The sequence below is a fragment of the Anguilla anguilla genome, chromosome 11 (assembly GCF_013347855.1).
Source record: "Anguilla anguilla isolate fAngAng1 chromosome 11, fAngAng1.pri, whole genome shotgun sequence".
NCBI classification, from domain to species: domain Eukaryota; kingdom Metazoa; phylum Chordata; class Actinopteri; order Anguilliformes; family Anguillidae; genus Anguilla; species Anguilla anguilla.
This window is the reverse complement of record NC_049211.1, coordinates 40,923,863-40,934,807: the sequence shown is the minus strand read 5'-3', so window position 1 is coordinate 40,934,807 and position 10,945 is coordinate 40,923,863. Positions and strand designations below refer to the sequence as shown.

Sequence of the window (10,945 nt, the reverse complement as noted above, 5' to 3'; positions counted from 1 at the left end):
TTTCACCGGTGATACATTGTACCATTATGGAATAATTCAAAAATGTATCTGAAATAAGTATTCATTTTCTGTTAGATTTTTTTTTTTTTTTTACTTTTTCAACTAATAGTAAAAATACATTTTATCTGAATTTGGTTAAACATTGTAAGCATTGTAAAAACCTGTACACTTTGGACATGCAGCAAATCACCAGAACACCACTGATTCATGACTCAAGCATTGTGGTGATACTTTTCTTCCCAGTGTTGACTCAATGTAGCGGCGTATCTCTACATCCTGACCACTAGAGGGTGACACAGAACTGCTTTGAAGCACCAGCGTGTGGAAGCAGACGTGGTTTCCTTGGCAACGTAACCCAATGTTTTCCCCTCCCCCCCTGGTCCTCCACACTGCGCTTGCGATGCAGGATTATGCTGAAGAGTCCCCCTTCGCGGTTGAGCGAATGGCTTATCGCATGTGTGCTACTGGCAACCCTTTGGGGGCCTCGTGGAACCAAATGCATTCTGGTCCAGCGGCAGAGTACTGCTGAGCTCTCCGCGCTCCGCACTCCACAGACACGAGCCGTTTGACTCCCGACCCCCTTACACGGCGCCAACAGCGTTTAAACCCCCTCCCCCACCCCCCCCGCGCGGAGAATGGGGCTGGTTACGCACTCAGCCGATCAGTTGCACCCTGAAATGGGCGCCACTGGGAGGCTGTGTGGAGTTAAGGGCCGGTTATAAAAGCAAGCGATTAGCACTGATCTGTGATAAGCGCTTCTGGAGAATGCGAGGAGCTCAGAACTGGGGTTATAAACTCAAGTGACTCAGTACTACGATGATTAGCACTAGATAAGGGCTAGAGTCACTGCTATTGGAGGAAGTAAGGAGCACAAGGTCTGTGAGTGAATTCACAGTGGGATATAGGGAGTAACAAACAGGAGTGCAAACATTTTCCAGTGTTAAACAACAGTGAACAAGACCTAGTATATGGCTGGACCTAACACAAGTGATCCGGCCGACCAATGGTGTAACTTCATCACTCACGCAGTCACTCACAGACAGTCACAGACATTCGCGTTTGTAGGGCTGGCCCCGCTGTTGTGTTGCAACCAAAAAAGAAAGTAAGAAAAGACTTGGTGTATGCTCTCCTTATCTCTAGGGTCTTTGCCCTGAAACAGATTTTGGTTTAGCGTCCACCCACTGATGATTGGACTTTGTCCTGGGTGGTGATGCCAGAGGATAAAAGCAAAGTTCTGAATTCTGTTCTCTGACAGAGTAGATTTCCATGCTCATTAAACTTGGTGTTGATTTCCAAGGGGCCAATGAGGATGCCCACTTGTCATGTCTTAATCTTAAGGACGAGAATAATACCTGCTGCGTTTTCTTATAGTATTCATTTTTACAGAAGGGACCACTGCAGGTAACTCAGATTTCTGTGTTTGCATAGCCAAAGTCTTAAGAGTCAAACAGATGAGGGTTCCTGCAAAGAATTATATATCTTCAAATATACAGACTCTATTTTCACACATTGCAGAATTTTTATTTAATTTTTTGTCGCAGGGTATCTTTAACAAAGTATTCTTAAAAGGGATGGATAGAAGGTGTTAAAGTAACAGTTACTGGCATCATCATACTACTACTGCAGTGCATTCTCCTGTTGAGCACATCTATATTTCCCTTTGGATATATAGCACACTGACCAGGAGCAACCCCACAGGAACATCAGCCTGAACCAACAACACAGTCACTTCTAAACACCCTCAACCATATGAGTGTAAGTGTATGCATGGGTGTGCAGGTATATACATGTGTATGGAAGTGTGTGTGTGTGTGTGTGTGTGTGTGCGTGTGAGTGTACATGCGCATGTGTGTGCGCATATGCGTGTGTATGCATGCATCCATGGGTGGATGGAGATCACCCTAGGGTAGTGTACTGTGAATGTCCGTGCTGTCTTTGAGCCTTTTCCCCACTGGACACACTGAAAGCAGGCAGTATATCAGACAGCTCTCTTTAGAGGATGAGTCCACATGTGTCTTTTGGCACTGAGCTGGGTGCCGGATGGCAAATAGCTGGTTAGTCTTCCGGTGTCTCTCCGGCACCTTGAAACAGAGAGGTTAAACAGAACCTTCTTTCAGCAAATCAGCATAATTGTGATTACAATATTAAGTTAACCTTAAATAAATGTACTATGGAAAAAAATATAGTTCTTATGTTGAGTTTCAATGTGATAAACTATATCCATGAATTTATAAATAACATTTTCCAAACATTCCATCAGTAATTACAGTAGGACCCCGACCACACCGAAACACACGCTCAGCCTTGACTGAGTATTCCATTATTTAGATTTCTGGAATTATTTTGCTGATTCATTTCTGGCACCTGGCTCCAGTTTGAGCTGTCTGAATTCTGAAAGACAGGTCAATATTTTCACTGGACACTCGATATGTTCTGCCTTATAACTTAAGTCCCAAATTATCGAGTAATATTTTCAAGGGTTTCTGAAGACTGACATTATCCACTCGCGTTTACAATGACAACGGTGAGGTGAATAGCAAATGGCAGAAACTTCTGAGGTAATTTATCTGTGGATCGCCGACACCCGCCGAATGTAGCCAAATGTTGCCGCGCTCAGTGTTTTTTCACCAGACTGGGCTCATTTGAAGCCGGTGAAAAAGGCAAAGCCACAGACATTTGCTTTTTTTTGGCCTACGTTTCGAATCCATTTGTCCTGCTCGAGTGCCGCTGGTCTCAGAGGCTGCAGCACTGGCTTCGCTCACACCTCACCATACGCTGAATTATTTATTTACAGCAGGTAGCTTCAAACGGTAAGCCCTGGATGGGCCTGCTCCGTGCAATCACCAAGTAAGGCTTCACGAGGCTTCCGGCCTTTATCCACCAGAACACCACCTCTGATGAACACGGGGCTGTGCTAAGAAAAAGTACAGCATCCCTGAAAAATCCAGTCAGCGAGTTAAGACCAGGGGAATAACGTATCCAACTGTCTGAGACCAGACTTGTTAGGAGAAGTGCTGATTCAGGATCAGTTTAACCTTTCACCTTATAGTGGATAGGGGAAGGACATGGACAGGGCCAAACTGATCCTAGATCGGCACTCCAACTCATAAATACAGTACATTAATAATTTAATTCCTTCTATAGACCCATAGGATACAGGCCTGGATTCAGTTATCATTTGTCCTTCATTTTGACATTATGATTCTGCATAATTGTGCATTTTGTTCCTTCACAAACAGTTTTGGGAGTTCAACCATCTGCAAAATCAATTTGCCAATTTGTGAAGAAAACAAAAACCCAAACTATTAAATCATGGGTCAGAATTAAGGACAGACACAGATATGATCTTAGCAATGGTCTTATTGATGTAATTTTCAATTAATATTCTACATGTAGTTTACGTGTGGCACTGTATGTACAGTAGAAAGGAACTGTGTCCTTGTTTAACAAGATATGAAGCTGTGACGTCCATTGGAGATATGCTCTTTTCCTGTTCTTTCCAGCTCTAGACTTAGTGACTCAAATTTGAGCTTGATGAGAAGTTGATTCACTTATTTAACTGCACTGACTACGATTTCTTTCCAGAACCAAGAGCAGACAGCATTAGGTATACAGTCTGATCCAAGCACAAAAGTGTACTGAGCTTGTGCCATACTTATATTCACCCTAGACTGAGAATGCAGTGCATCTAGCTCATTACAGCAAACAAACAAATGCACACAATATACTGGCCAACATTAGGGCTTAATGCAAAATGACTTTCTAACAATATTTATTTATTGAGCTCAGCTCTCAGTGCTGAGCCAGTGAGCAAGACAGAGGCACGAACAGCGTACTGTGAAGCCACTTGAGAGCGCGTTTTCCTTAACAAGCTGCACGGTTGCTGTCGTGACACGTTAATGGATACTTAGTCTGTGCTCTTCATCACAGAGAGAACCGCAGAAAAAGCCAAGGTCCCAATTCATAATGAGATCATCTGGTTTCATCAGGGCATGTTATGTTGAGTGAGTCCCCCCCCCCCCCCCCCCCCCCATGGATATTGAATGGGTAATAATTATCTTAAAAAGCTCCGCAAGTTTTCATCATCCAGTTTCACTGAGAGATTGTCAGCCCATTATCCAGCGCCCTAGGGGAGGCCCAAGCCGTCTGAACACAGCCGTCTCCATCACCTCTCAATACATTCATGTGACGTAAAATACAGCGGACCGTTACAAAAATATAGGCAAGGTTTTACCTTCCTGTAATCAAGCCTCTGCTTCTCCACAGAAAGGCCCCCGTAGAAACAGTGCGACGAAAGAAGCTGTTGGTATGTTATGTTCTGTTATGTGGAGAAATAAAAGCACCCTTCCATCCAGCAGGTGGAATCCTATCGCGTAGGGGTCTTGCCCTCGTCCAGGAGGACCTGAAACCCTCTTCCACCGATCGATCAAAATTATTTTAAGGCCAAGGACGTCCCACTCTGAACTGCTGGTATCCAACAGACAGCCTGCAGGAGGAAATGTGTGAGGCCCTTATGTGCTTCTCTGATTTTCTCCGTCACTTAGAAAGATGGACGTGCGGGCTCTAAAGACTCTTTCCACCAGTTTAACCCCCGCAGTTCCTGCCGGCTACACTTCTGGTCACGTGACGGGAATCTTAAAGAAGCCTTCAGTGAGACAGCAGCCTGGTCCCTGGGGCCTGTCTGTCCCTTACCCCATGCCGGGTTGGGTCAGCACTGAACTGCCGCAGAGCTGGACCGAGGGATTAGAAAACTCCTGGTGTCAGCGCCAATGGCTCCTCGTCTCTCTCTTTTTTCTGCATCGCAGCAACCCTGTGCTGCAGCTGCATGTTGAGATCTGGGACATGACGATGATGAACAACGAAAAGTACTCCAGGTGTTGCTCCAGGAGTTTAAATATTCCCCTTTCCTCTCATTTACATAGTGAATTGCTCGATGGATCCTCCAAAACAGTTGGAAACTAACTATCATTCGGTAAGGGTTTTTATACCGTGAGACTTTATCCATTTATTTCTGGAAAAAGTAGAAATGGAAAAGTCAACAGCCAAAAATGAGATGGAAATACAATAACAGCATACGCACATTGATTCAGATTGTCTCAAAAGGTAGCTTTAATTTCTGATACTGTTCCGTTCTTCAAAATTCCTTGAGAAAGAAGGTAGAGTGCCTTTTAGGCAAAAAGAATCTTCCTTATGCCTCAAGTGACAGTGTGCTGAGGCAACGTTCATTTTTGTTCTTCCCTCTTTTGTGCTCAAAACCGCCCCCTCCAATGAGCGTATGTGATGTCACAGTCCCTCAGCCAATCAGTGAGTTCCAGGCTCAGGAATCAGGTGTGCGTTCCACAACATCCTGACTGGCATAAGAGTCGCTCTTGGTCACTGCCAAGGGGGTCACACACAGTATGGCACTGGTTAACATACGTTAACAGTTGAAGAGCTACCATTGCTCTTTTGAGAGGATGGGTAGGGAATTCTGGGAAATTCCTGCATTTCTGCCTCTCAGTCCCCCACCCACCCGATGCGCCTGGGTCAGATGGTGTTCTGCTCCATCTCCTGCTCCTCCTTCTGCTTCTGCTTCTGTTTCTCCGGCCTCGGCGGCTCGACGTGGCTGTCCATCCTCTCGCTGGGCTGGTTTGGCAGGCCGACCGTGTCCTTGCAGCAGAAGTACTGCTTCCATATCTTGAGGAAGGCGCTGCGGAACTTCTTGATGCGGAAGGCGTAGACCACGGGGTTGACGGCGGAGTTGCCGTGGGTGAGCAGGATGGCGATGTAGATGAGGAACATGGGCTTGTTGCAGGTTGGACAGAAGAGCGTGATGCAGTTGAGGATGTGTAGAGGAAGCCAGCTGAGGGCGAAGAGGAAGAGCACCAGCGCCAGCGACTTGGCCAGCTTCAGCTCCTTGTCGTAGTACTTGTTGGGGTCCGTGTGGCTGGCGCTCACCTTCTTGTTGAGCTGCCCGTGGATCATGTAGAAGATCTCGGCGTAGATGAGCACCATGAGGACGAGCGGCGGCAGCACCCAGCCAAAGAAGTTGAAGTAGACCATGTACTCCATGCTGATGACCGTCTCGAACTGGCAGGTGATGACCAGGTCGGGCCCGATGGAGCCGTTCTCCTGCAGCCGCCGCAGGTTGTTCCAGCCCAGCATGGGCGTCAGGCCCACGACGAAGGCCACGGTCCAGCAGGCAACCACCGCCGCCCCAGCCCGCCGCCGTGTCACCACCCGCTTGTAGCTGCGGGAACAAAAGCAGAGACGAGGCCCAGTCGGTCAATGAGTCAACACAACTCCAGGCCTGTGTGAGACAGTCATTTAAAAGGCTTTATATTACATAAGCACAGGTGGACCGGTGTGGAATTTTGTGTCGCCATTGGCAGTGGTCTATGGACAGAATGGTCTGAACCTGGAGCTGGTGCAGAACCCTAAGCAACCTGTACCCCCAACCCTCTGGAATACTGTCTTCTGTATTTACAATGCAGTCAAAAGGGATTTGTCTTCAGAGTTTTAAAAACTGTAATCAAATGTATTTTTTTCTAACACCATTGCTCAGTTCTTATTTGATGTGATTTCATGCTTCATTTTTGGAAAATTTAGTGCAATGCTTCACTGAAAATTCTCATGGACCTGCAAGAGCCTTTACATACATGCAAGTAAGTATCTTTAAATACATATTTGACCCAGATTTGAGCCCAGTGTTAGAGATTGTCTAGAAGCAATCTGTTGATGCTGTCTGGACTGACTCTCAATACCAAGCTTGCAAAACATCAAATCAGCCGACAGACTAATTGACAGATGAGAACACTAGCGAGACACCTGGTGCAGTCCGTAGGATACCCGACTCGCCCGCATGCGATTCCCCCCTCGCGACCGGTGGCTTTATCCCTGCTATGACACAGTCTCAGCTGTGTTCCCTTCTCCATCTGTCAATCTCTGTTATTTACCTGTCTGAATAAAGCAAAAACACACACACGCACATGCTCACACACACACTCGCACACACACACAAACACACACTCACACCCATGCACACACACACACCGACACACACACACACACACACACACATGTACACACACACACACAGGATGAGGGCTGACTGTGCCTCTCCTTTTGAAAAAAACCAGAGAGCTGAATCCCTTGGGTTTCTAACAGCCTTTATATAGGCTCATCCATTGAACGGTCAGCTGAATTATGCGTCGCTTCGATTACAGCATTTCCTCCTACCGCTCCCAAGAAGACGGCCTAACTTCCAGAAAGCAGCAGCATCCGAGACAACCCTGTGCCATATTTAGGGAAGTGGGTGGGTACTGTGTCATCTGCCTGCCTTAATGAATTCTGATTCCCAAGATTTGTCTCTTACCGCTGTGGGTCAGTGACAATCAGGTCTGAATAATGACTGCTCCCTGCTTGAGACATTTCTTCAAACTCAATAGGCATAAATGAATTAGGAGTAACATTGTAAGATCAATTTCAACCAGCTTTAAATGCCGCAGGTTATGCGATCATGTCAAAGGGGATCAGGGTAAATATTTGTCACTGATGCACATTTTTGACAGGAAAATATCTTCATGAAGACATTTGTATATTTTGTGTGATTTCAACAGTACTGGCACAACACATTTATTAATAAAGTAATACAAAGGGTGTAATATATACAAATATAACATTTTCCTGTATTCTGTGTGTGTGTGTGTGTGTCAGGTTTTTTTAAATATTAATTCAGCTTTGGTGTTTTTGCTCTTGCTTGAGGATGAATCGATACTGCTTACCAATTTATAAAACCCACCGACTCACCCACCAGAGAAGTCTGAAGACCTCAGGGACTACAGTCGTCACATGTTAACACCCATGAGATGCATTTCCACACACTGCCAATGCTCCTGTCAGGGGTTTTGAATGTCAAATTTTGCTCTACCGGCAGCCGGTTTAGATTGTTTTGTTCCTCACTGAACGCCACACACAATCAACTTGCAGCTCCCTCTCCTCTGCAGCAAGTCTCTGGCCAATACTCACGGTCTGCTAAATACTCAAAACCTGTTCTTCCGCACCATGAAGGCTTAAGCATTAACTCCTGTGTCATTGTGTGAACATTGTTTTATGATTTTATTTATTTTTTTACGTTTAGTTCACCCCAAGGCTATATTGGGATGTCAGGTATGCCATCCTGCCAAGTTGCGGCTTTGGTGTGGCAGCATGCCCCATACCTATACACGAAGAGTTTGACACTTTTCAGGGTTTCCCTAAAAGTATATCAATACTTTTAGCGGTAGGGCTAGATTTTGCCAGTTTGCCTTAATGACTTATAGACAGTGCTTTGTATGTGTGAGTTACTTGCCATTTTTGTACATTGAAAACATGTTTTTCCTCAGATTTTACTGTTCATTTAATTCAAATTTAACTGGGAAACTGGATGGCAAACATCTACGCTGCAGGCTAACAATACTTAACCCCTTAACTTAACCGCTTCTACTTAACCTTCTGTTTAGAGTAACAGTACTGCCAAAGAAATGCCTTTGGCCTTGCTCAACAATGTTATGAAAGCCTCTAGCCATCATTATTCGTTAGATTTACAAAACACAGCAGAGTCTTCTTATAAGAAACAGATAAAAGAACTGGTCATGTGCAATGACACCGAATCCATACAAACGCATATCAAGTCCTCACACTCACCACACTCAACAGTGTAGAAGAGTCAAATCGCAGGCAGGTTTTTACATTGAGAAAAACAAATTCCTAGTTCTTTTCAGTTGCTCCATTTCTGTTCTCTGAAGCTGATGCACAAAAGAATCCCCTGGCCGGGAGGCCATTCAGCCGTGGAGCTGCTACCCGGCCCTAATCCTGTTGACTGTGCGGCAGAGAGGCCAGGGGTGACATTTTGTGGAAACTGTGGACTCAGCTGGGGATTGAACTCTCAACCTTCATGTGGCAGGGAAGATGCAATGCAAAGGTGCTGATGTGTTCAAAATTGAGACTGAGTTAGCCCATGCTGGGCTCTGTAGTCTAGAGCAGGGATTCCCGAGGTCCATGCTGGGCTCTGTAGTTTAGAGTAGGGATTCCCAAGGTGCATGCTGGGCTCTGTAGTTCAAATGGGATTCAAATGTTTTAATGTCAAAACAACAAGTAAGGCAGAACAGCTTTTCATTTGCCTGGTTTCAGTAACTATGGGTAGTGCATAGTATACAATAACCCCCCATCCCCCCAAAAGAAAATCTCACAACCCACCTGAACCTCTCTTTTGACTCCCCAGTGGTTCCTTGCCCACAGTTCTGGAAAACCTGGTTTGGGCAACTCCAGTTTAAGCTTGTGTTTTCATAACTCTCTCATTTTCAAAATCCCAATGTGACATTTTGCAAATTTACAAACTCTGGACTGGAAGAGGTGGGGGTCCAGAAATACAACTTTACGAGCTTCCCCTTCAAAATGACACATTTGCCATCTACGATGCGCACCCAGCGCGGTAGCTTTCACTGGCTTGCACTGGATTCTGGGAACCAGGCATGCGAGTGTGAGACCAGTCCTCACTATGTGGGTCTCTCTCCTGAGGTGAGAGACATTAGGCCTATGGGATATATGTAATGAGCTGACTGGGGGCCTGCAGTGGGGGGCAACACTGCAGGGAGTCAGCCAGAGTCACATGACCAGCGCATTACCCACAGAACTACCAACTGCGGTCAGTGGAGACCAGGCTCTCCTCCTCCAGCACCGCGAGTCGCGTGCTGTACAGGGAAACGGGAGCAGTGCACACGCCTCAGCTGCACTCCCGCCACGCCCGCCACAGCTGAGAGCGGGCGGTACAGCGCCGACTCGAGAGGCACAATTAGCGACTCCAAACCGGGGAGGAAGAGAACTGCGGGGAAACTAATTAAAGACACGAACCCGACTCTCCCGTTACACACAGAGACAGACTGCTCCTCGAAAAGAGGCTACAACTGCAGAGCAGGATGTCCATTTTTTTAAAGAAAGCCGGAAGCTCCTACACGTTCGGTACGTTTGGTTAGCGTACGACGAGCTGCGCGCGGAAATTGCGGCCCGTATGAAGGGGAACCGGAGCTTCACTGACAGCTGAACTCAGATATCAAAATATTTCTGCAGCTTTTCGTTCATTTATTAGAAAATGGGTATACAAGGGCTTAACATAACAAAAACTGATACCCAAAAAAATCATTCATTCAAAATTAACTATACAGGCCGGTAGTATTATTATTCTTGAAAACTCATCATGGTATCCATAATGATTACTGAAGCGACTGTAAAATCTCACAGCTGGTTTCTGACATCGTTCTGAGAGTAAACTAATTAAAAATGTCAACTGGACTCTGCTCCCGTTAGCATTTCGCTAGCGTACGCCTGGCGCAGCGGGTGTTGGGTTGGTATGCAGGCAGTGCAGCCGGCCCGCATGCAGGAGGTCTGATGCCTGGGGCATTTACACCCAGCCCAGGCCATCCCTTCGCTGGCTCATTACCAGCAGCCTGCATGCAGGAGGCCTGATGCCTGGGGCGTTTACACCCAGCCCAGGCCTTCACTTCGCTGGCTCATTACCAGCAGCCTGCTGCAGCGGGAGGCCTGATGCCTGGGGCGTTTACAACCAGCCCAGGCCTTCCCTTCGCTGGCTCATTACGAGCAGCCTGCATGCAGGAGGCCTGATGCCTGGGGCGTTTACACCCAGCCCAGGCCTTCCCTTCGCTGGCTCATTACCAGCAGCCTGCATGCAGAAGGGCTGATGCCTGGGGCGTTTACACCCAGCCCAGGCCTTCCCTTCGCTGGCTCATTACCAGCAGCCTGCTGCAGCGGGAGACCTGATGCCTGGGGCGTTTACACCCAGCCCGGGCCTTCCCTTCGCTGGCTCATTACCAGCAGCCTGCTGTAGCGGGAGGGCTGATGCCTGGGGCGTTTACACCCAGCCCGGGCCTTCCCTTCGCTGGCTCATTACCAGCAGCCTGCTGCAGCGGGA

At 46.9% G+C, this 10,945-nt stretch overlaps 1 protein-coding gene across 1 annotated transcript in view; it reads right to left on the bottom strand.

Moving 5' to 3' along the window:
• Positions 1-1,509: 1,509 nt before the first annotated feature.
• Positions 1,510-10,945, bottom strand: part of adora1b (adenosine A1 receptor b) — a 21,952-nt gene continuing 12,516 nt past the window's right edge. Inside the window, exons 2-3 of the mRNA XM_035380589.1 lie at positions 4,235-6,229; positions 1,510-2,081 (exon numbers count right to left, since the gene is read on the bottom strand). Coding sequence (XP_035236480.1) covers positions 5,527-6,229 — 703 coding nt within the window. The 3' untranslated portion in view covers positions 1,510-2,081; positions 4,235-5,526. The remainder of the gene's footprint in view (positions 2,082-4,234; positions 6,230-10,945) is intronic.